Source organism: Parambassis ranga, chromosome 24 (assembly GCF_900634625.1).
Source record: "Parambassis ranga chromosome 24, fParRan2.1, whole genome shotgun sequence".
Classification (NCBI taxonomy): domain Eukaryota; kingdom Metazoa; phylum Chordata; class Actinopteri; family Ambassidae; genus Parambassis; species Parambassis ranga.
Window position 1 is genome coordinate 17,492,549 of NC_041043.1, and position 20,994 is coordinate 17,513,542.

The 20,994-nt window shown below is 51.2% G+C and overlaps 4 protein-coding genes and 1 non-coding gene across 7 annotated transcripts; 3 read left to right on the forward strand and 2 right to left on the reverse strand.

The window, feature by feature from the left end:
• Positions 1 to 228: 228 nt before the first annotated feature.
• On the reverse strand, positions 229 to 2,327 carry tmem242 (transmembrane protein 242). The gene is made up of 4 exons (XM_028396911.1): positions 2,180 to 2,327; positions 1,484 to 1,584; positions 637 to 774; positions 229 to 561 (listed from the first exon to the last, which is right to left on the reverse strand). Exons 1-4 carry the CDS (start codon positions 2,250 to 2,252, stop codon positions 427 to 429), a joined length of 447 nt encoding a protein of 148 aa, XP_028252712.1. The 5' UTR covers positions 2,253 to 2,327; the 3' UTR covers positions 229 to 426.
• A 771-nt stretch (positions 2,328 to 3,098) lies between these two features.
• Positions 3,099 to 8,962, forward strand: LOC114428439 (probable palmitoyltransferase ZDHHC14). Its single transcript, XM_028396852.1, has 9 exons — positions 3,099 to 3,379; positions 3,770 to 3,930; positions 4,920 to 5,063; positions 5,208 to 5,345; positions 6,399 to 6,447; positions 6,754 to 6,856; positions 6,940 to 7,049; positions 8,175 to 8,274; positions 8,343 to 8,962. Exons 1-9 carry the CDS (start codon positions 3,099 to 3,101, stop codon positions 8,787 to 8,789), a joined length of 1,533 nt encoding a protein of 510 aa, XP_028252653.1. The 3' UTR covers positions 8,790 to 8,962.
• An 895-nt stretch (positions 8,963 to 9,857) lies between these two features.
• On the forward strand, positions 9,858 to 14,091 carry LOC114428450 (ribonucleoside-diphosphate reductase subunit M2). 3 transcript variants are annotated; one of them, XM_028396878.1, is made up of 11 exons: positions 9,871 to 9,986; positions 11,263 to 11,357; positions 11,437 to 11,505; positions 12,079 to 12,228; positions 12,332 to 12,448; positions 12,540 to 12,673; positions 12,757 to 12,851; positions 12,935 to 13,068; positions 13,167 to 13,271; positions 13,340 to 13,453; positions 13,748 to 13,900. In XM_028396878.1, the coding sequence occupies exons 2-11, from the start codon at positions 11,268 to 11,270 to the stop codon at positions 13,898 to 13,900; spliced, it is 1,161 nt and encodes a 386-aa protein (XP_028252679.1). In that variant the 5' UTR covers positions 9,871 to 9,986; positions 11,263 to 11,267. The 3 variants fall into 3 exon arrangements, with proteins under 3 accessions (XP_028252680.1, XP_028252679.1, XP_028252678.1); XM_028396877.1 differs by lacking the exon at positions 9,871 to 9,986 and having other exon boundaries at positions 11,125 to 11,357; positions 13,748 to 14,091; XM_028396879.1 differs by lacking the exons at positions 11,263 to 11,357; positions 11,437 to 11,505 and having other exon boundaries at positions 9,858 to 9,986; positions 13,748 to 14,091.
• Positions 13,496 to 13,630, forward strand: LOC114429294 (small nucleolar RNA SNORD94). The gene has a single exon (XR_003669667.1). It is a non-coding gene; the product is annotated as a small nucleolar RNA SNORD94 (small nucleolar RNA).
• Position 14,092: 1 nt separating the features above from the next.
• On the reverse strand, positions 14,093 to 20,824 carry lgals8a (galectin 8a). Its single transcript, XM_028396907.1, has 9 exons — positions 20,721 to 20,824; positions 20,212 to 20,300; positions 19,597 to 19,804; positions 19,402 to 19,524; positions 19,273 to 19,323; positions 18,951 to 18,977; positions 17,526 to 17,614; positions 17,291 to 17,456; positions 14,093 to 14,490 (listed from the first exon to the last, which is right to left on the reverse strand). Exons 1-9 carry the CDS (start codon positions 20,757 to 20,759, stop codon positions 14,341 to 14,343), a joined length of 942 nt encoding a protein of 313 aa, XP_028252708.1. The 5' UTR covers positions 20,760 to 20,824; the 3' UTR covers positions 14,093 to 14,340.
• Between the last annotated feature and the right edge of the window lie 170 nt (positions 20,825 to 20,994).

The following is a 20,994-nucleotide window of genomic DNA, read 5'->3' on the forward strand; positions in this document are numbered from 1 at the left end:
TCTGAACTCTAGACCTGTCTAAACATCTTTCAATACATTTAATGATGACTAACGCTGTCCTTTCCTGGGTCATGACGGGGGACTTGTTGACTCTGACGTGGACTTGGTTCAGCTCTACTCTAGATCCTAACTTGAAACCTTTCAGTCTGGACTCGGGGCCTGACCCGGGACAGTTGTCCCTCAGATGTGATGGGTTTGTAATGAAGAGATGAATGTCCAGTCGTCTGGACATTTAGTCCTCGTCTCTGGATCAATCAGATTTATTTTATCAAACAAACAAACAGCAGTGGAATCACTCAGAACCTCCGACACAGACGGGGCTCAGTTCTCAGCTTTACAGTCACTAAACTCTTGTCCTCAGGACGAGTGCTGGGAACTGGACTGGGGACACTGGTCCAGAGGGTCGTCTCATATCTGCTTCAGACCTCATCCTGCTTTACCTCCTGTCTCTGGTTGTTTTGACTTGAAGACGGCGTCCCAGTCCAGAGGCTCTGATGGCGCTTCGGTGCTCCTTGGGATGGACGGGAAGAAGGACTGCATCGTCTGCCTGAACTCCGCTAGCTGCAGGAGACACAAAGAGCGTCAGGACACGGCGGACACGGCTCGATACCTGTAACATGCCGGCACCGTACGTACGCTGTGGACGCCCAGGACCTTCCACACAGTGACGCCGAGCAGGCCCACTCCACACCAGGCGAACAGCGAGCCCCAACCCAGAGCCCTGAGGGCCAGAGACGCCCCGCTCTCCGGGGCCGCCGCCGTCCCTGCCACGCCCTGCGGGGGAAACAACCGACACATGTGAGAGGGGAGAGCGCTGCCGGGTGCTTGAACCCGCTCCCTGAGAAACGGCTCAAATGTCAGAGAACACAGAAAATAGAAAACAGGAAGTACAGGTCGACCTACAGCGGCCATGTTTGATGTGTTCATTCTCAGACTGCATTTATGAAACATGGCGTCCGGCCCTCTGACCATCGTGTCTCATTAGGACGTTTGGCTGTATGATCACGGCTTTCTGTCCTCAGAGGTCAAAGGTTAAGGTCACCTGGTCACTGACCAGACTGTACTGCAGACTCTCGGGTCAGAGGATGAGCGCGTGTTGATCAGACGGGACGCGCTGCTGCTTTAATCACATTTCATTTGGCGTGTTTGGATCTGAGGCTCGGCGCAGACGACAAAGACGACAGAAATAAAGTCAGAGAACAAGAGCCGCCCTGTTCCTCCATGTGCGTCACGTTTAATCAGAGCCTGTGAGCCGCCAATAACGTTCCAGCTGACGGGACCTGGTCCGAGCGCGTGTCCCGAGCTGAGAGTCGTCTTCTCCGACTGATTTCAGGAGGAATGTGTGAGTCAGGAGGAAGGCAGACGTCATCGCACAGCATCAACAACATCAGGCCGTCTCCAGCTGCACGCAGGCCTGTCTGACCTTTGACCCCCTGCTCTGAGGTCATGTGTTTACCAGGTGTTTTTCAGGTGAGACCCGTACCTTACTGAACCAGTCTGGACTTTTCTTCTTTGCCAGCGCCAGCGTGGAGCCGAACCCTGCCAGCATCCCCGCAGACGCCACCGTGGTCAGAAACGCCGCACCTGCAGACAGGAAGTCATCAGCTCAGAAACCTTAGAGAGAAGAAGAGTTTAAAGACTCACAGCACAGAGCGGATCAGAGCCTCAGAGGAGCCGCTCCTCAAAGCAGACCGTTAGGGTCCTGATCCCTGTCAGGACGTCAGGGTAGTGGAGGAGCCGTTAGATCAACCAGGGCAGGAAGACCAGACCCAGACCCCAGGAGGGTCAGACCCAGACCCCAGGAGGGTCAGACTCAGACCCAGACCCCAGGAGGGTCAGACTCAGACCCAGACCCCAGGAGGGTCAGAGGACTCTGACAGCTGGAGGAGTTCTTAGTCATGTAAAATATAATTTTATTATATAATTATTATGATATCGACATTCAGAGAGGAGGCAGCATGACAGCCTGCAGACACACACTGACCCACAACACTGCGACACAACACAACACACAGGCTACAAAGGCTAACGAGGCTAGCTGTCACAGGCTGAGCTGCGGTGTGTGTGTGTGTGTGTGTGTGTGTGTGTGTTGTGTTGCGGCAGATTCCTGGAGCTCGGCGCCGCGGGCCCGCGCAGACCTGGCCTGGACCTCAGGGAGCTCCACAGTCCTGAGACTCACCTTTCATCAGCTGCAGTCTGTCCTCTTCATCTCCTCCTCCTCTCTCAGCTCTGGTGTCCTCCGCGGCCGTCATGTTGCTCCGGTCCGTCCCCGTAAAGCCACCGGAAGGAAACACGCAGCAAGGAACCAAAGGCGGAGCGGGTTGTTTTCCAGAACCTTTATTTATCCAGAGGGAAGTTCTTTAAGATCTTTGTGAGGGGTTTTTGTTTTTCTGCACAAAGTTCAGCTGAAGACTGTTTCACTGGAGTCATCGGATTTTAAACGTGTTTGGACAAAGATCGTCTATTGATCCGGAACGCTGGCAGCAGCGAGCGGGAGGTCTCACTTCGGTTCCGTCCAGATCCGCGCTCATGCATGAGTCTGCCGAAATAAATGAATAAGTGAGTAAATAAGTGAATAAATAAGCACAGACAGACGTGTCAGCAGATCGCCTTCAGGGAACGGACCCTTCAGCGGCCGCTGTGTTCCGGGTTCGCCGCGGAGTGGCTGCTCGCCTCACGCTGAGGATCTGTGTCCGGCTCCGGAGCTCCAGCAGCTCTGCGGAGGATCAGGATGCTCTTCACGTCCTCCCCCTCTCCTTCCTCACCGACACGCACCGTATGAAGCCCCGGAGCCGACAGAACCCGGTCCACGCGCCCCGTCTCGTCCCGAACCGGATCCAGCAGACCCAGAGCAGGGACGCTCACGCTGGATTAGTCATGTGAGGGGGACGCTGGCTGGGGCGCGAGGCGGGCTGCTGTGGTGGCTCGTTTGGATCTGAAGCCAGCGCGCGCGCGTCTGGCCACGGGTCCGTGTTTGTTTACTGGTGTGGGTTCGGGCTTCGCTGCGGGTCCACGGTGCAGCCTGAAGAACCGCCGGCAGCGCGCGCGCCTCTGATCGCGCGGTACACCGTTGACCCGCGCGCCCACCTGTGAGGACCATGTCTCAGCTCCAGCGCGCGGCTCTGGACCAGCAGCCGGGTCAGTACGACCAGATCTGCACCCGCAGCAGCAGCTGCTCCTCCCCGGGCCCCGCAGAGGGCGCCGAGCCGTCCTCCTGCCCGGGCCACAGGAGCCGGGCCCCCCGCAGGAAGTGGCAGGTGTTCCCGGGCAGGAACCGGTTCTACTGCGACGGGAGGATCATGATGGCGAGGCAGACCGGGGTGTTCTACCTGACCCTGGTCCTCATCCTGCTCACCAGCGGCCTCTTCTTCACCTTCGAGTGAGTCCAGACACACCTGAGACCCGAACCGGTGTAAGGGGTGGGGGGGGGGGGGGTGACCTTTGACCCCAGGAGGTCTGAGCTGTAGATGTAACTTGAATGTATGAATGACAGGTTGTCTGTGGATCAGACCAGGTGGATCAGACCAGGTGGATCAGACCAGGTGCCTGCTCTGTGCTGATTGGTTGTTGTTATTGATCCGGATCGTCGGTGAATCCTGACTTCCAGTTTGAAGCCCATCAGCTGTGTTTGGTTCTGCTGTGGTAACCTGAAGCTCTGGATCAATGACGCGCTGTGTCCCCTGCGGACAGACTCCTGAGTCCTGAACCAGACCTTCAGTTTGTGGGTCTGAGCGTCTCTGATGTGCCGTCTCTCTGTCCCTGTCCTCAGCTGTCCATTCCTGGCAGCCAACCTGACTCCAGCCATCCCGGCCGTGGGCGGCGTCCTCTTCCTGTTCGTCATGGTGATGCTCTTCAGGGCGAGTTTCAGCGACCCCGGCGTCCTGCCCCGTGCCACGCCGGATGAGGCCGCCGACCTGGAGAGGCAGATCGGTAACCATGGAGACACACACACACACACAAAATATCTATACTGTATATATAGCTGATGATGGGTTTGATGTTGAGTTACTATGAACACAAGAAGCACGATGTCCTGACAGGAAGTCCTCCTCCAGTGTGTGTGTCTGTCTGTGTGTGTGTCTGTCTGTGTGTGTGTGTGTGTCTGTGTGTGTGTCTGTGTGTGTCTGTGTGTGTGTGTCTGTGTGTGTGCTGGTGTGTGTGTATATGAGTGTGTCTGTGTGTGTATATGTGTGTGTGTCTGTGTGCGTGTGTGCTGGTGTGTGTGTATATGTGTGTGTCTGTGTGTGTGTGTCTGTGTGTGTGCTGGTGTGTGTGTCTGTGTGTGTATGTGTTTGTGTGTGTCTGTGTGTGTGTGTCTGTGTGTGTGTGTCTGTGTGTGTCTCTGTGTGTGTGTGTGTCTCTGTGTGTGTGTCTGTGTGTGTCTCTGTGTGTGTGTGTGTGTATGTGTGTGTGTGTGTGTCTCTGTGTGTGTGTCTGTGTGCGTGTCTGTGTGCGTGTCTGTGTGCGTGTGTGCTGGTGTGTGTGTGTATATGTGTGTGTGTGTGTGTGTGTGTCTGTGTGTGTGTCTGTGTGTGTCTGTGTGTGTGTGTCTCGGTGAATCAGTGGTTTCCATAGAAACTGAGTCAGGTCTATTTGTGAAGCTGTTATTATTTTTTCCCGGTGTTGATTTTTTTATTTATTTTCTGGCAGATGCAGAAACAGCTGTCAATCACCACACAGCCAGGGCTGAGGGCGGCCATGTTTGGGCATTGGTGTGGTTGTTAAACACACTTGGCTCAGAGTGTGTGTGTGTGTGTTGGGGGGGGGGGGGGTGATGAAAATGTCAAAGTGAGGACGTGTCTGTCTCGTCTGGACTGAAGGGACGCCGCAGGCTCCGGCTCATGTCTTCAGACTCCAGGCTGGCTCTGAGGGCTTGTCGTCCATATGTCTGACTCCTGTGTCGTGTTGTGTGTTCTCAGACTCGGCAGGATGCTCCAGGCCGCCTCCTCGAACCAGAGAGGTCCTCGTCCACGGACAGACCGTCAAGCTGAAGTACTGCTTCACCTGCAGGATCTTCAGGCCGCCGCGAGCGTCTCACTGCAGCCTGTGTGACAACTGTGTGGGTCAGTGCTGCGGTTAGCTCAGTGCTAATGTAGCTAGCAGGGTCTTGGTTGCTGGTTCTGGCTTCAGTCTGCAGGGATGTGGGGGGGGGGCATGAAGGTTTCTGCCTCAGAGCTCTGAGCTGGTCTGGATCTTCTGTCCCTCAGAGCGCTTCGACCATCACTGTCCCTGGGTGGGGAACTGCGTCGGACGGAGGAACTACCGCTTCTTCTACCTGTTCATCCTCTCCCTCTCCTTCCTCACCATCTTCATCTTCGCCTTCGTCATCACGCACGTCATCCTCAGTGAGTGATGCCGCCGCCGCTCTGGTTCCTCTGAACTCTGACGTTGTGTTCACAGTCGGTGCCTTTATTTTGAAAAGCCTGCTGTTATATCACAGTTCACAGGAAGTGAAGGTGTGGAGGGGGCACCACGTGTCTGTGTGTGTCTGTGTGTGTGTGTGTGTGTATTATGTGTTGTTGTGTGTCATGGTGCTGTGTCTCACTTCTGTGTGAGGGTTTGTAGGATCTGTCCACCCTGTCCTTATCCGTCCCTGTATTTGGACTTTGAGTGAGACTTCTGTCTGTCCTTTGATGCGTCACACTGGGATCTGTCTCTGTCTGTCTCAGAGTGTCTCTGTCTGTCTCCGTGTGTCTCTGTCTCCGTGTGTCTCTGTCTCAGAGTGTCTCTGTCTGTCTCCGTGTGTCTCTGTCTGTCTCCGTGTGTCTCTGTCTCCGTGTGTCTCTGTCTGTCTCAGCGTGTCTCTGTCTGTCTCAGAGTGTCTCTGTCTGTCTCCGTGTGTCTCAGTCTGTCTCTGTGTGTCTCTGTCTGTCTCAGAGTGTCTCTGTCTGTCTCAGTGTGTCTCTTTCTGTCTCTGTCTGTCTCAGCGTGTCTCTGTCTGTCTCCGTGTGTCTCTGTCTGTCTCAGTGTGTCTCAGTCTGTCTCAGTCTGTCTCTGTCTCAGTGTGTCTCCGTGTGTCTCTGTCTGTCTCCGTGTGTCTCTGTCTGTCTCAGTGTGTCTCAGTCTGTCTCTGTCTGTCTCCGTGTGTCTCTGTCTGTCTCAGTGTGTCTCAGTCTGTCTCCGTGTGTCTCTGTCTGTCTCAGTGTGTCTCCATGTGTCTCTGTCTGTCTCAGTGTCCTCCTCTGAACACTGCACTGCTTGTTTTCTGTTTTTAGCTGCAGGTCTATAAAAGGACTGCGACTGATCTGCAGACTCACAGTGTGTCTTCACTCCTGCTGTGTGTTCAGACAAGTTTGACTCAGACAGACTCACAAAGAACAGCGGCCCCTGATGTCCACGAGTGTTCATGCTAACATTAGCATGCTTTGTTAAGCGCTGTGTGTGTGTGTGTCTAACAGGATCAAACCGGACAGGATTTCTGAGCGCGCTCAAAGACAGCCCGGCCAGATATCCTTTAATTACACTTTTGATTTATGTATTATTTATTTATCTCCATGGCAACAGTGCACATACACCTGTGATGTATGAGGTGGGGGAGGGCCAGGCATGTCTATATATACATATACTGCAAGTACTCGAGTACTAATAACTTGGTCTGAAAAAAAGTGGCATCGAACATCCCTAACACACACACACACACACACACACACCCCTGTGTGTGTAAATCAATTACTGTGATGTGGCACCAACCGCAGGTCAATATGTCCCATAATGCATTTCTGACCCCTGAGTTTGTCCTTGACCCGCCCCCACCGTCCTGGAGGTGGTGGTGTGTTTCTTCTCCGTCTGGTCGATCGTCGGCCTGTCGGGCTTCCACACCTACCTGATCAGCTCCAACCAGACCACCAACGAGGACGTGAGTATCCCGCGCCGCCATCCCGCAGGTTCTGATGAATGCTGGCCTCCGTCCTGATGGTGTCCCGCTGTGATCTGTCTCAGATTAAAGGGTCCTGGTCCACCAAGCGAGGGAAGGACAACTACAACCCCTACAGCTACGGGAACGTCCTGACCAACTGCTGCGCTGCCCTGTGCGGACCTCTGCCCCCCAGGTCAGTCGCACGCCGGCCCGCAGGCCCGGAGCGGAGGAGCGATGATCCTCCAGACACGTTACAAATGCTGCGTCTGCGTCAGAAAGTAGCTGCTTTTTATTGTTATGTCAGATTTTTTTCACAAAAAGTTTGAAATGTGCAGGTTTTGTCACGTTCCTCTTAGTCGGTGTGTGTTTACCTCTATGACACATGTGTGGATGTGTTCTGTGGTTGGACGGGTCAGGATGAGCTCGGCGCCGAACCTGCAGCTCAGTGACACGGGACGTTTCATCCCGCCGGCTGCTCAGATCCAGGTTCCTCTTCAGCCTGTTGATGTGCTGAATGAGGACACTCTTCATCCGACACGTCACTGCTCCTCCTCGTCTTCTCTTCGTCTCTTGACGGCTGCAGCCTCCATCAGCTGTCACATGACATCACCGCGGAGCTGCTGTGACAGTCAATGACACCGACACTCGCTGTGTGATTGATTGATATGTGGCTCGATAATGGTCTGCTGGGAGCTCATTAACATGGCGGCTCCACCTGCTGGCAGGTGGTGGCATTTCATTCAACACACGAAAAGAGAGACACACAAAGAGACAGACACACACAGACAAACACTCACACAGAGACACAAACACACAGACAAAGAGGCGCACAGGACGATATTTCTGGTAGGGGATGGGGCGGGGGTAGAGTTAGGAAGGTCACAGAGTTGTGGGTCAAAGGTCAAAGTTTATTACATTCGGCTCACTGAGACCATCACAGAAATGTCTCACTTGAGGCTCTGAGCCTCACGGCGGCCGAGAACCTAAGCCTAGCTCTGACTTAGGGTTAGACTCAGAACTAGGGTTAGACTCAGAACTAGAACTAGACTCAGAACTAGGGTTAGACTCAGAACTAGGGCTAGACTCAGAACTAGGGTTAGACTCAGAACTAGGGTTAGGGTCCTTCCTAACTCTAACTGTGCACAAACACACACACAGATAGACTCACAGCCTTCAGGTGTGTCTGCGGGACAGTTTAGCGTTAGCATTAACGTGCTAGCTAACCATGTGTTGTGCTGGTTGTAGCTGCTAGCTGAGGAAGCATCTGATGCTAACATGAACGCTGCTTTTGTTTGAACTGCTTGTCTTTGTGTCTCAGTTTGATTGACAGGAGAGGTCTGATCCGCTCTGACACGCCACAGGCCGCCACTAACGGGACCGGCAGCAGCTGCGCTCCCACTCAGCTCCACAGTCACATGGTAGGTGGAGGTTCGGGCAGCGTGGAGGGCGGTTGATATGACCGACATTAATGAAGTGTTCCTCTCAGTGTGATCAGGATCAGTGCATCCAGAGCACCAAGTTCGTCCTGCAGGCTGCGGCGACGCCTCTGCTCCACAGCGACCCTGTCGTGCTGGCGCCGCTGCCGGGGAAGACCGCCACGCTGGGCGGGCCCTGTGCTTACCTGGCCCCCTCTCAGCCGTCCCTGCCGTCCTGTGGCGGCGACGTCATGGCGCTGAGGGACGCTGCCGCCGACTCTCACTGCCACCACCGCCTCCACCACCATCACCATCACCACCACCACCACCACCACCACCACCACTTCGTCAGCCCAGAGGAGACGCCCTGCACCACGCCGCAGGGCGCTCTGCCGTGCCCCGCCCACCTGCATCTTCACTCACCTGTCCCCTCCCCCGCCACCCTGTATGACCCGGCGGCTCAGGACGCCCTGCACGAGGACTCCGTCAGAGGGCTGGTGAAGCTCAGCTCGGTCTGAAGCCGCATTTCTGTGTCCCTGTTTTATCATGAAGTCACATGACCGCACGGCAGATTGACACAAAGTCCTCCTACCTGAGACAGGATGCTGCCGTCAGTGTGTGCACTGAGCGTGTGCAGTGGAGTCTGGGAGGTAGCGTTGTGGTTCCGCCTCCTGCTCCGGGCTCTCCTGGGGGGTTTGTTATGTTCTAACCACAGCTGCTGTCAGCTTGAAGAGCAGCCGGACCGTGGTGCTTCTGCTCTCATCTGATTGGTTGACATCAGCTGCTGATGGCTCCTCCAATCAACTGCAGTGTCCAGACAGACATTTTATAGGACGACCTGTTAGCTGGCCGTGGTGGGCGGAGCAGGAGGCGGGACCTCTCCGCGCTGTGGTTAATGATGTCACGGAACAAGATGGCGGCGTTTGATGTCCTCCATGTTGTCTAAGAGTTTCCTAAACAGTGAATTTATTAAGACTTTCAGACCTTCAGTTTGAGTCCAAACTGCGGCTGGACCAAACCTGCATGATGTCATCACTCCGAGCTGAAACGTAACATCTGTTGGTTTGTGATCAGATGTTTTCCACCTCACTGACTGTGGGCTCATTAAACATGTCCACAGCTCTGTGCTTTGATGAAGGATCTGCTGCAGAGTTTAACTCCTTCCAGCCAAAAATCAAACCTTTTTACATACAGCATACAGTGTGAGTAACAATGAGTGTGGCCTTCTGGGAAGTGTAGTCCCAAAAAAAGAGCGGGGCTCTGATTGGACGGCTGTTTGCAGTCAATCCAATTCAAAGTATAAACTGAACTGACAACTGTGGAGTTCAATAAAATGACTTTTCACATGTCTCTGAGCATCAATCAGATCAATAAATGTCTCATCTTACATATGACTGATCATCGGCCGCCTGTACATCCTTCGATTGGTTCATTGATTGTGAAATGTTATTTTTAGAGGTTTTCCTCTAACACGTTGTGAAGTAAATGTTTCATGAATATCGAATTAAAATCTTTGATCAGCTCAGCCTGGCCGCCAGGGGGCGCGACAACCTACATGTTGTGTAATTGTCTTCCCGAGCAGCCAATCAGAACGCTCGTGTCCGCAGCAACCCGGAAGCGGCGGCTCTATGGCGCTGAGAGGGAAGACGTCCTTTAACAACATCAGATTTGGAGGGAAACTGAAGCTGAAACGTTTGTACAGCGGACAGCTGAAGGTACCACACAACACAACAGACACACAAACACAACACACACCCGCAGCTCCACGCCCGGGGTGTTCCGGCCGCCATTTTACCGCAGTGTGTCCTTCGTTGTCTGACAGTTTGAGGCGTTTTCAGGGTGAAACAGTGAAGAGCTCCCCACACTGAGACACACACACACACACTGAAACACACACACACACACTGAAACACACACACACACACACACACACTGAGACACACACACACTGAAACACACACACACACACACTGAAACACACACACACTGAGACACACACACACTGAAACACACACACACACACACTGACACACACAGACACACTGAAACACACACAGACACACACTGAAACACACACACACACACACTGAAACACACACACACTGAGACACACACACACACACACTGACACACACAGACACACACAAACACACTGAAACACACACAAACACACTGAAACACACACAGACACACACTGAAACACACACACACACACACTGAAACACACACACACACTGACACACACAGACACACACAAACACACTGAAACACACACACACTGAGACACACACACACACACACACTGACACACACAGACACACACACACACACTGAAACACACAGACACACACAAACACACTGAAACACACACAGACACACACACACACACACTGAAACACACACACACACTGAGACATACACAGACACACACACTGAAACACACAGACACACACACTGAAACACACAGACACACACACCTCTGACCGCAGACTAACGGAACATCTGGCGGGTACTGATGTTTGGCGCTAAACTGCTGCGGTCAGGGTTTAGTTTAACTGGAATTAATCAAAGGGTTCTGGTTCTGGTTCTGGTTCTGGTCACATAACAACAAAAAGCGCGGCACGGAGCAGACACACAGCTGATCGATAAACAGAGCGCGGCGTGTTAACCCTTTCCTGTCTGTAGGTCTGAGCCTCCATGATGCTCCTTTTAACACTTTCATACCGCGGTTTGCTAACAAAGACCTTTGGATTTCCCGCAATAGTTCAGGGAGTCACGTGAGCGCGGCCGCCGCCCTGATTGGCCACGTCGCTGCGTTAGTTTAAAGGGACGGCACGAGCAGCGTTTCTATTGGCCGGCCCGGTTCTAGCGCCAAGACTCGAATAAAAAGCGGAGCGCCGGGCAGAAGCCGCTCCAGTCTGCGCTGCCCGTCTCTCCGCGCTCTGCCCGCTTTTAACTCTTTGACTTTTTAACTCTTTTATCGGCCGGAAGTCACGATGCTGTCTGCTCGCGCTCCTCTCTCCCTCCACAACGAGAAGACGGTCAGCGGCCCGATGAGCAACATGTCGCTGGACAAAGAGAACACGGTGAGCGGGAGCTGATCGATCAGCCTGTGTATCGATAGTGTGTGTCCGCGTGTTCGCTGACGTCTTTGTGTCCTTTCAGCCTCCGAGTCTGAACAGCAGCCGGATCCTGGCGTCCAAAACCGCGCGGAAAATCTTCAGTGACGCTGCGGTGAGTGACGGAGAGACGTGGAGCCCCGCGGCTTTGTGTCGGGTGTTGTGGCGCCTAAAATGTGTCTGTGGATAAACGCACGAGCCGAACGTAATCAATATGAGACTGGACCACAGCAGACGGTACCGATCAGTTATCGAAAAGGCTGCTGCCGAACTTTCTGATTCAGACCCGGGTTTCAGATGTGGCGCCAACAGTCAGCTGTTTGCACACATGTTGCCGCTCAGTGACGTCACAGACGAGCTCCCCCCTCAGGGTCGATCGATTGTGCTGTGGTCGGTTATTGATGAGTGTCTCAGCTGAGGGCGGCTTTTCTGTGAACAGTTCATTTGTACAGAAAAACAAAATGTCTTCTTTGGTCTTTGAATCCGTTTGAATTGATTTCATATCGATCAGACAGTGATCAGCTGGTTATTGGTAAACATTCCACCGAGTGTCCTTAAAGGCGCCACGCTGAGACAGAAGGTCACGTGTGAAATATGTGCCGCTCTTATTGGTGAACCGAAGCTCGGGGCAGACAGACCCTGTAGCTCCGCCCCCTGTCTGTAGCTGATGGTGTTTGTTGTGGTTCAGACTGAAGCCGTGACGAAGAGGAGCAGTTCGGAGGAGGCGGAGCCGCTGCTGAAGGAAAATCCTCGCCGCTTCGTCATCTTCCCCATCCAGTACCACGACATCTGGCAGATGTACAAGAAGGCCGAGGCCTCCTTCTGGACGGCGGAGGAGGTAGGCGGAGCCGTGCTCCACTCACACACACCCAGGCATGGTGAGGTCCTTTGAGGGCCCTCCTTGTTGGACCGCGTAACCTTCATGGCTCCTGTGTGTTCAGGTGGATCTGTCTAAGGACCTGCAGCACTGGGAGGCTCTGAAGGACGACGAGCGCTACTTCATCTCCCACGTGCTGGCCTTCTTCGCCGCCAGCGACGGCATCGTCAACGAGAACCTGGTGAGCCGTAGTTACTGGTCGGGTTTTGGTTGCTGTGGGGCGTTCAGGGTCACGGCCAGTGTCCTGATGTTGTTCTTTCTTTGACCACCAGGTGGAGCGCTTCACACAGGAAGTGCAGGTGACGGAGGCCAGGTGTTTCTATGGTTTCCAGATCGCCATGGAGAACATCCACTCAGAGATGTACAGCCTTCTGATTGACACCTACATCAAGGAGCCCAAAGAGAGGTGAGTGCTCTCTGATTGGTCCATACTCGATCCTACTGCTCTGTGATGTCACGGAGACTGATGCTGCCTTCACTGACCCTCAGAGAATACCTGTTCAACGCCATTGAGACTCTGCCCTGTGTGAAGAAGAAGGCCGACTGGGCCATCAACTGGATCGGCAACAAGAACGCCAGCTTCGGTAAGCCTCCACTGCCGCGTCACATGATGCTGCTGCTCGCCAGCTGCCGGCATTGATCACGTGCGTTTGATTTGTTTATTCAGGAGAGCGCGTGGTGGCCTTCGCCGCCGTGGAGGGAATCTTCTTCTCCGGTTCCTTTGCTGCCATCTTCTGGCTGAAGAAGAGGGGCCTGATGCCCGGCCTGACCTTCTCCAACGAGCTCATCAGCAGAGACGAGGTGAGTCCCTCAGACACCCAGCAGAGGCGCCGCCCATCAGTGTTACCATGGAGACCGAGGACGTGGTTTCATGGGATGTTGTGTATGTGTTGCTCCAGGGTCTACACTGCGACTTTGCCTGTCTGATGTTCAAACACCTGCTGAACAAGCCGCCCACAGAAACCGTCACCAGGATCATCAAGAACGCCGTGGAGATCGAGCAGGTGGGTCGCAGCAGCTCCGCCCGTTGCTGCACTTTGTCTGCTGCTGCTAACGCCGTCTGTGTGTGCAGGAGTTTCTGACGGAGGCCCTGCCGGTGAAGCTGATCGGGATGAACTGCCAGCTGATGAAGCAGTACATCGAGTTTGTGGCCGACAGACTGCTGCTGGAGCTCGGCTTCTCAAAGGTAACCACGGCCGCCCGCGTCACGCCGACGGGCAGCAGCAGGTGTGCCATGATGAGTGGCGCAGGGGTACGGACCTCAGCCGGTGATGGGGGCTGAGCGCTGCTGCAGACTCTGTCAGAGGACGAGTGGTTCACTGACGGACTGCGGCAGCGCGACACAGACGCCTGACTGAGCTCACCTGCTGCACGCAGGCTCACATCAGTCCTGCTGCTCTGGCTTCAGGCCGCTTGTCTTCAGCTTGTGGTTTGTTTGTTGTCCGGGCTGACGGAGTAAACACAGTCCTCTCTGCTGCAGGTGTACCGGGTGGAGAACCCCTTTGACTTCATGGAGAACATCTCTCTGGAGGGAAAGACCAACTTCTTCGAGAAGCGAGTGGGAGAGTACCAGAGGATGGGCGTCATGTCCGGCCCCACAGACAACACCTTCAGGCTGGACGCTGACTTCTGAGCACGCCGCGCTTCCCTGTGTGACCTTCAGTTAAGGTGATGATCTACCTCTGTACCAGTGCATGCTGGGATTGAGTCAGTGATGAACTTGTTTTTACAGAACACTTCGTGTCTTATTATTTTGTACATAAAGTATAAGTTTGTAATTTTAGATGCTTGTACAGCTTAATTATAAAGACTCTTAAAATCAAAGTGTGAGAAAAAGATTGTTTTATTTTATGAATTTGGAGCGTGACAGGACTGGGGGGGGGGGCATTAGTATAAAGTCATTAAATAAGTGCTGGATTAGTGCAGCTGAGAGAAAGAAGCTTCAGACGTACAGTTCGGCTTCTGTCAGGTCAGTTTGGAATGTTGTACAAACGTTCATGAACTTATCACTTATCACACATCGTATCAGAAGCAGTCGGCTCATAACTTGGTTCTGTCTCCTGCTGCTGATGCTCAGAGGAAGCTGACGTCCAGCAGAGACACGTCTCCCAGCACCTCCAGCTGTCCGATGCAGCTCAGGTCCTGGACCCTGTGCTTGTAGTCCAGCTGGTGCAGCCCGTTCACAGCAACTCTGAAGTGCTGAGAGTCACACAGGACAATGATCTGCAGGAGAGAGAAGGTCAGAGATCAGAACAGGTTTCACCCTCAGAACCCTCAGCTGCAGATACTGAGTGTGGTTTCAGGACTTGGTTTGTTACAGTCAGAGACATGTAGAAGAAGAATACTTCAGTTACAGATTACATGCCCTACAACGTAATTTGTAATGTATTCCGTATTCCGTCAGATTGAGTAATGTATTCTGAATACTTGGATTACTTACTCAATTGCATTTTAAGTGATAGAGCAACAATCGGCCCCTGCTTACTACAAGGGACGCTGTAAAACCTGTCCAGACTGTTCCAGCTGCATTCAGTGTTATTATTCTATTTAGACAAACGACGTAATGATCTTAGAATAATTTTAAACAACGTGACCCAAAGTCATTTTACAGATGTTTAAAGGTCGGGTAGGAGATTAGATAGATTAGATTAGGAGAAATTAGTGTAACCGATAGTTTGGCATTAAAACGAAGAATATGAATCATCTGAAGCTATAAGACATAAAAACATCGACCAATCCTCGGGTGGACCCTGCCAATGGCCGGAGTCACAGGGAGGCGTGGCTTCGGGGTGAGCTCTGAGAGAAAGGGCCGTGTGTTTACTTTCAAAATCTCCTACCCTACCTTTAAATATATGTACATCACACAGACCCATGTATGAAACCAGCTGACTGCAGAGACTCGTTCCTACTTAAATGCTAATCGGCCTCAGTTTTGGACGGAGTTAGCAGCTAACAGCTAACTAGTTCACGTATTCAAGTGTACCGGCATCACGAGGAGCACTTCAGACTCTGACCCCCATCAGTCCGGCTGCTCTGTCCTCTCTGTCCCCCGCAGCTTTCTGTCCAGTTTGCCGACATGAACCAAAAACTTTAGCTTTGCTCCAATGACTATTCACCGTCATACACAGGTATATGACCACACAATGAGACCAGCGGTAAGGAGTCAGACATCTGCCGTAAATAAGACCTTTGTTGTAAGAAGAAAATATTTTTACGTGACTTGTTTCATCCAGCAGAGTGAATAAACACGTGAAAGTACCGTTGTGTAATCCACTAGTTTAACCCTCGGGTGTCATTGGGGACTTTTTTTGTCCATTTGGGTCATTTTTGCCATTTTTGCCTCTTTACCTGGCCACCATTTTATCTGTGTTGGTGCATATGGCACAATTTTTTGTAACAAAGACTCTCTCTAGACACATTTTAGAATTCCAATTTAAACTTTTCAAATACATCACCAGAACATGGTGAAACAAATGTACTACCCTTTTGTGTCATTAGGGGACAAAAAAGTCCACTTCCAAAAAACTGCTATAAAAAGTTAACATTAATATTTTTTCTTACTTTTTCTGCATAAATATGTTAAACAACTTCAGCCCTGCTCAAAACTACCAAACATTAAATCATTTTGAGGAATTTAACCCTTTAAATGCCAGTTTGATTACTTGGTGTCACAGTCATTTTTTTATGAAGAAAACACAAAAAATGAGTTATTTTCCACAAAACAAAAGTTAGGTGGCTGAGGCATTATTTTTATATCTGTCATGGACAGGTCAAAGATTAGCCAAAATATTGAGTTTGATGCATTATTAGTTTTTGTGTAGCAGCAGTTTAAAATGGTATTTTCCACTTAGGTCCCATTAACTCCTATTATAATACTACATTTTTAATATAACTATAACAACATATAACCATGTGTTTCTTGATGTAAGGGTTTCATTTTTGAAAAAAATAGTTAAATTTGACATTTTCTACTGTTCACCACTTCACACATTGTGTTCAGTAGGCTGTATTAAGTGTGTGTGCATGTGCATGTGCGTGTGTGTGTGTGTGTGTGTGTGTGCGCATGCATCTGTGTGCTGTTTCATGTGTCATTGCAGTAGTCATTGTTGGTGTTAAAACTTATGTATGTAATGTCTGATGAAGTTACTTCAGTATATACCATCCACAGACATACAAACACTCTTTCAAGTAAACAAAAACATGCCCCCTTCAATGTGTCAAGGTGAAGAAAACATAATTTTGTTTCTGTGACAACCAAGGAGCAAGATGAAGATGGTGTTTCTATGTGGAAGAGGCTCAGGCTGAAATGATGCTGCCTGTAACACACATTGACCTCCTTGAAGTGCAGTAGGAAGAGGTGGGGGGGCATGTTTTTGTGTACTTCAAAGAGTGCGTTTGTGACAGTGTACTGCAGAAACTTCATCACATACACACATCTTTGACCTGTCCATGACAGATATAAAAATAATGCCTCAGCCACCTGACTTGTTTTGTGGAAAATAACTCATTTTTTGTGTTTTCTTCATAAATAATACTGTGACATCAAGTAATCAAACTGGCATTTAAAGGGTTAAATTCCTCAAAATGATTTCATGTTTGGTAGTTTTGAGCAGGGCTGAAGTTGTTTAACATATTTATGCAGAAAAAAGTAAGAAAAAATATTAATGTTAACTTTTTATAGCAGTTTTTTGGAAGTGGACTTTTTTGTCCCCTAATGACACAAAAGGGTAGTACATTAAAGTGACGCCTGAGGGTTAAACAATGTAACTGTATTCTGATTACATCTCTTCAGAGTGTAACTGTAACGGAATACAACAATTCTAATTACGTAACGTCGGTACATGTAAGCTGTTACTCCCCAACACTGGACTTGATCACTCCGGAGGCCTCATCAGTCTAATCAATATAAATCGGATCTGAGGATTAAGTGAAGTTTTCTCTGAACAGGATTAATTGTAAACACTGTAAATGCAGCCGTGTGGTGCTGAGTGGGTGAACAGTGCTGCAGGTGTGTGCCTCTCACCTCGAAGTACTCTCCTGCAGCGAAGGGGAAGGAGGACAGCTGCGTCTCCTCCGGGCCCCAGCTCTCAGACAGGAAGGAGTTCCTCACGACGACGCCTTTCTTCAGGCGCGGGTTGAGGTGGAGAGCGATGTCACGGCTGTTGGACACCAGCAGGTTCACGGCGAAGCTGAAACAGACAGGATTAAATGAAGACCTGCTCCTCTGAATCCAGAGACCTGCTGTCCTCTCACCTTACCTGTGAGCGTTGCGATTGGTCTGTCCTTTGATGGCGACGCTGCACCCGACGCTCAGCCCTTTGACCAGCTGTCCTCTGAAGGGGACGCTCTGCAGGACAGAGTAAGAATGATGAGACGACTCACAGCTAAAAATAAAAACCCATTACACACAACGCTCGAGGACTCGTTCAATTCTGAGCGTCACATGGGGCTCGTTGTTCCGGACCGTAAACACTGATGCAGGACGTGTGGGTCCGTCCATACAAGACATAAAACCCGGACCCCAACAGTACAGGGTCACACAGCTGCAAGGCTGACCTGCTGTGGTTGTGATGGACACAATGCAGCATGAAGGAATCAATAAAGAAACAATCATTATAGATGATGTAAATATAGACTCACACAATGGTACTGATTATTAAGTCTATTGATTGTGATGCAACTGTGAGCTGTTTGTGGTTCTGTGAGTCATTGGCATAATGATCATTCAGATAATGATTAGGTGACGATCAAGTAATCAGTTCAACAGCTGAGTCTGCAAAGCTTAATAATCTGATAGATTAGCTCACGTCCTCCCAAATACTCAGAACAAGGAAACAGAACACTCATAAACTCATTGTTATGCTGATGATACTCAGCTGTATTGATCCATGAAGAAGCAGAGCTGCTAGACAGACTACAGGCACATAGAGACAGGACATAAAGACTCAGATAGCATCTCAGATCCAGATTATCTGATAACATTCTCTCTCTGGCCTCCAGTCCGACTGTGAGGAACCTCAAAGTTCTCTTTGATCATGTGGTTTATCCCTCAGGTCTCTCAGACCGCCTTCTCTCCCTAATATCACTAAGATCAGGAGCATCCTCTCTCAGAGTGATGCTGAAAACTCCTCCATGCTTCAGTGTGGTCGGGATGTCCACATCACTGCATGAACAGCTGCAGCTGGTCCAGAAGCAGCAGCTAGAGTCTGACAGGAAGCTGCCAAAGGATCATACCTCTGTGTTCCAGCGTCTCTTCACTGGCTCCCAGTGGACTCAAGAATACACTTCACTACCTTCTTCTAAAAGGCTCTACATGGACTAGCTCCATGATCTCTGCAGGACCTGACAGAACCGTATGTTCCTGATAGAACCCTCAGACCTCAGAGTGCAGCTTTACTTGTAGTTCCTAGGATTCATCGCAGTAGAATGGAGGACGAGCCTGTAGCTGTCAGGCAGCTGTACTATGGAACAAACATGATCCACTCTGATCCCCCTCTGACCTCTGACCTCTGCTCTCATTAGTCTGGTTCACACAGGTAATCCATCTCATAAACTGTGCTTGCTGTCTTCCTCCCAGTCTCTCTCTGTGAAGAGCTTTGAGGACGTTCTGACAGTAAACAGCTATATATAAATATATATATATAAATAAGTCAGGTGCATAAATTGAATTGAAAGACACTCACCAGGTCACCTGACAACGAGCGAATCAGCTGCAAGAAACAAAAAAAATATTAACAATCATCAATAATAATGATTTCAGCTGTCACACAGCAGCACCCTCAGAGACACGAGCATGGCCGATCACGTCTTGCAATTAACAAGGCTTAGCGGCTCATTTGTGCATTGTGTGTGTGTGTGTGTGTGTGTGTGTGTGTGTGTGTGTGTGTGAGTGAGTGTGTGTGTGTGTGTGTGTGAGTGTGTGTGTGGACATGTTAGTTCTGTCAGTTTGGACACAGGAAGACACTTTGAAGCTGAGACAGTCCAAAGAAGAAAGACGGTCCTTACCTTCTTCTCTGCATCCTGATTGGTCAGACTGGCAGCAGGAGAGACGGCGCTCTGAAAAGAGACACACACAGGTTAGCCAGCCTGAAGGAGGCGGGTCACAGCTGGTTACCAGGTTGCAGACCGACTCACGGCGCTCGGCGGGAGGACGCCCACCGCCTGAACTTTGACCTTCCCCGATATGTTGACGGTGTCGACTCGGTCCAGCTCCAGTCTGTGTTTATACTCTAACACATGAGCGCCGTTCAGGGCCACCTGCTCGACACACACACAGGTCACCACGGGTCGCTGTCATATGTCACCTGATGACATCACTGCGCCGCTCACCTTAAAGCAGTCTTTCAGGATGAGGACGATGAGCTCGAACGCCACGCCAGGCCTGAAGGGCATCTGGTACAGGATCTCCTCTCGGCCCCAGCGCTCCTTCAGCAGCGTGTTGCAGACGATACAGGACTTCTTAACCCTTGGGTTGAAGTGGAACGCTACGTCCGCCCTCGGCTTCACGCTGCTGCCGCATGTGAAGTCTACCTGGAACCTGGAAGACAGTGCAGAGGGCAAACCCAGGCTGTCAGGACGTCAGCACCGTGCACACCCCGTCTTCCCATGACCCTATCATTGATCAAACAGTGATATCCATGTATGTAGAACACGGCACACGGGTCAAAGGTCATCAGACCGGCACACGGGTCAAAGGTCATCAGACCGCACTATGCTGACCTAGTCTTAGTTGGTCAGATGTGTTTGAATATTTCATGTTCATCCTATCTGAATGTCTCCAAGTCTCACACAGGGGAACCGGATCCACAGCAACACAGAGAGACCTCAGCCTCCCATGCTGGGTCACGTGGAAGCTGGCAGCAGGCTAATGGAAGTTCTTTGTGACACACCAGCTTCTATTGTTAAAGACAGTCCCCCAATGATCAGGGTTTAAATGGATCTCACCTGTCAGCGTCAGACGGCACAGAGCCCTGGATCAGAACCATCTCTCCAGGCAGCAAGCCGCCCAGGATCGTGCCGGCGAAGGGAACCATCTGTGGACAGAAGATCAGAGCGGAGAGTCAAACACCGGACACATCTGAACCAACACCCGCTCTGTCCCAGCTGCTGTGCAGGGGGACACATGCAGGACAGCAGGAAGTTCTCCTCACACACTGAACCCCGAGTGTGACCACACACACTCTCACCTCATTACATCATCCACCACAGAGGAAAACACACAGAACCTAACACTGTTTAACGGAGGAGCTAAGCTAACGACCCGGGCCGAGGCTGGTAGCAACCTCGGCCCGGGTCTGTTCAGTTCACCCCGGTCATCGTGTGACGCAGGCGGCCCCACGGAGCTAGCTAACATGACGAAGCTCGGCGAAGAGTCGCCGTGAAAAGTGAACTAACGCCATCAAAGACGACACAGCTGGCGGAAGTGATGAAGACAAACACCGTGAACGTCTCACCGGGTTAGAAAACAGCTGTCTAGGGTTTGAAATGGACATTTTGACGCAGCTCCGCTTCCTGCTGCACCGCCTCGACGTGTTTACTTCCGCATTGACGCCAGCGAAGGAGGAGGTGTAAGGATGAGCCGGAACCGGAAATGACTCTCGACACGAAGTTGAACAAGTTATATTTTTAACGCCCGATAAAAGTGCGGCTTTGCTCATGAGTAAAATCACAAACATAAGAAAAGATGATCATTTCATGAGTTCATGAAAGGACAGTTACGTCACAGCG

What these genes read in the sequence shown, in the direction of transcription:
- tmem242 (XM_028396911.1), bottom strand. Translation starts at nt 2,252, where the DNA reads ATGACGGCCGCGGAGGACACCAGAGCTGAGAGAGGAGGAGGAGATGAA. An exon ending in GTCCAGACTGGTTCAGTAAG is followed by an intron (nt 775 to 1,483) that starts GTACGGGTCTCA and finishes TTTCCCCCGCAG; the next exon opens with GGCGTGGCAGGGACGGCGGC. An exon ending in AGGTCCTGGGCGTCCACAGC is followed by an intron (nt 562 to 636) that starts GTACGTACGGTG and finishes TGTCTCCTGCAG; the next exon opens with CTAGCGGAGTTCAGGCAGAC.
- LOC114428439 (XM_028396852.1), top strand. Translation starts at nt 3,099, where the DNA reads ATGTCTCAGCTCCAGCGCGCGGCTCTGGACCAGCAGCCGGGTCAGTAC. An exon ending in ACCAGACCACCAACGAGGAC is followed by an intron (nt 6,857 to 6,939) that starts GTGAGTATCCCG and finishes GATCTGTCTCAG; the next exon opens with ATTAAAGGGTCCTGGTCCAC. An exon ending in TGCGGACCTCTGCCCCCCAG is followed by an intron (nt 7,050 to 8,174) that starts GTCAGTCGCACG and finishes TTTGTGTCTCAG; the next exon opens with TTTGATTGACAGGAGAGGTC.
- LOC114428450 (XM_028396878.1), top strand. Translation starts at nt 11,268, where the DNA reads ATGCTGTCTGCTCGCGCTCCTCTCTCCCTCCACAACGAGAAGACGGTC. An exon ending in CCTTCTGGACGGCGGAGGAG is followed by an intron (nt 12,229 to 12,331) that starts GTAGGCGGAGCC and finishes CTGTGTGTTCAG; the next exon opens with GTGGATCTGTCTAAGGACCT. An exon ending in ACGCCGTGGAGATCGAGCAG is followed by an intron (nt 13,272 to 13,339) that starts GTGGGTCGCAGC and finishes CTGTGTGTGCAG; the next exon opens with GAGTTTCTGACGGAGGCCCT.
- lgals8a (XM_028396907.1), bottom strand. Translation starts at nt 20,759, where the DNA reads ATGTCCATTTCAAACCCTAGACAGCTGTTTTCTAACCCG. An exon ending in ATCAGGATGCAGAGAAGAAG is followed by an intron (nt 18,978 to 19,272) that starts GTAAGGACCGTC and finishes TGTTTCTTGCAG; the next exon opens with CTGATTCGCTCGTTGTCAGG. An exon ending in GCTCGTTGTCAGGTGACCTG is followed by an intron (nt 17,615 to 18,950) that starts GTGAGTGTCTTT and finishes TCTGTCCTGCAG; the next exon opens with AGCGTCCCCTTCAGAGGACA.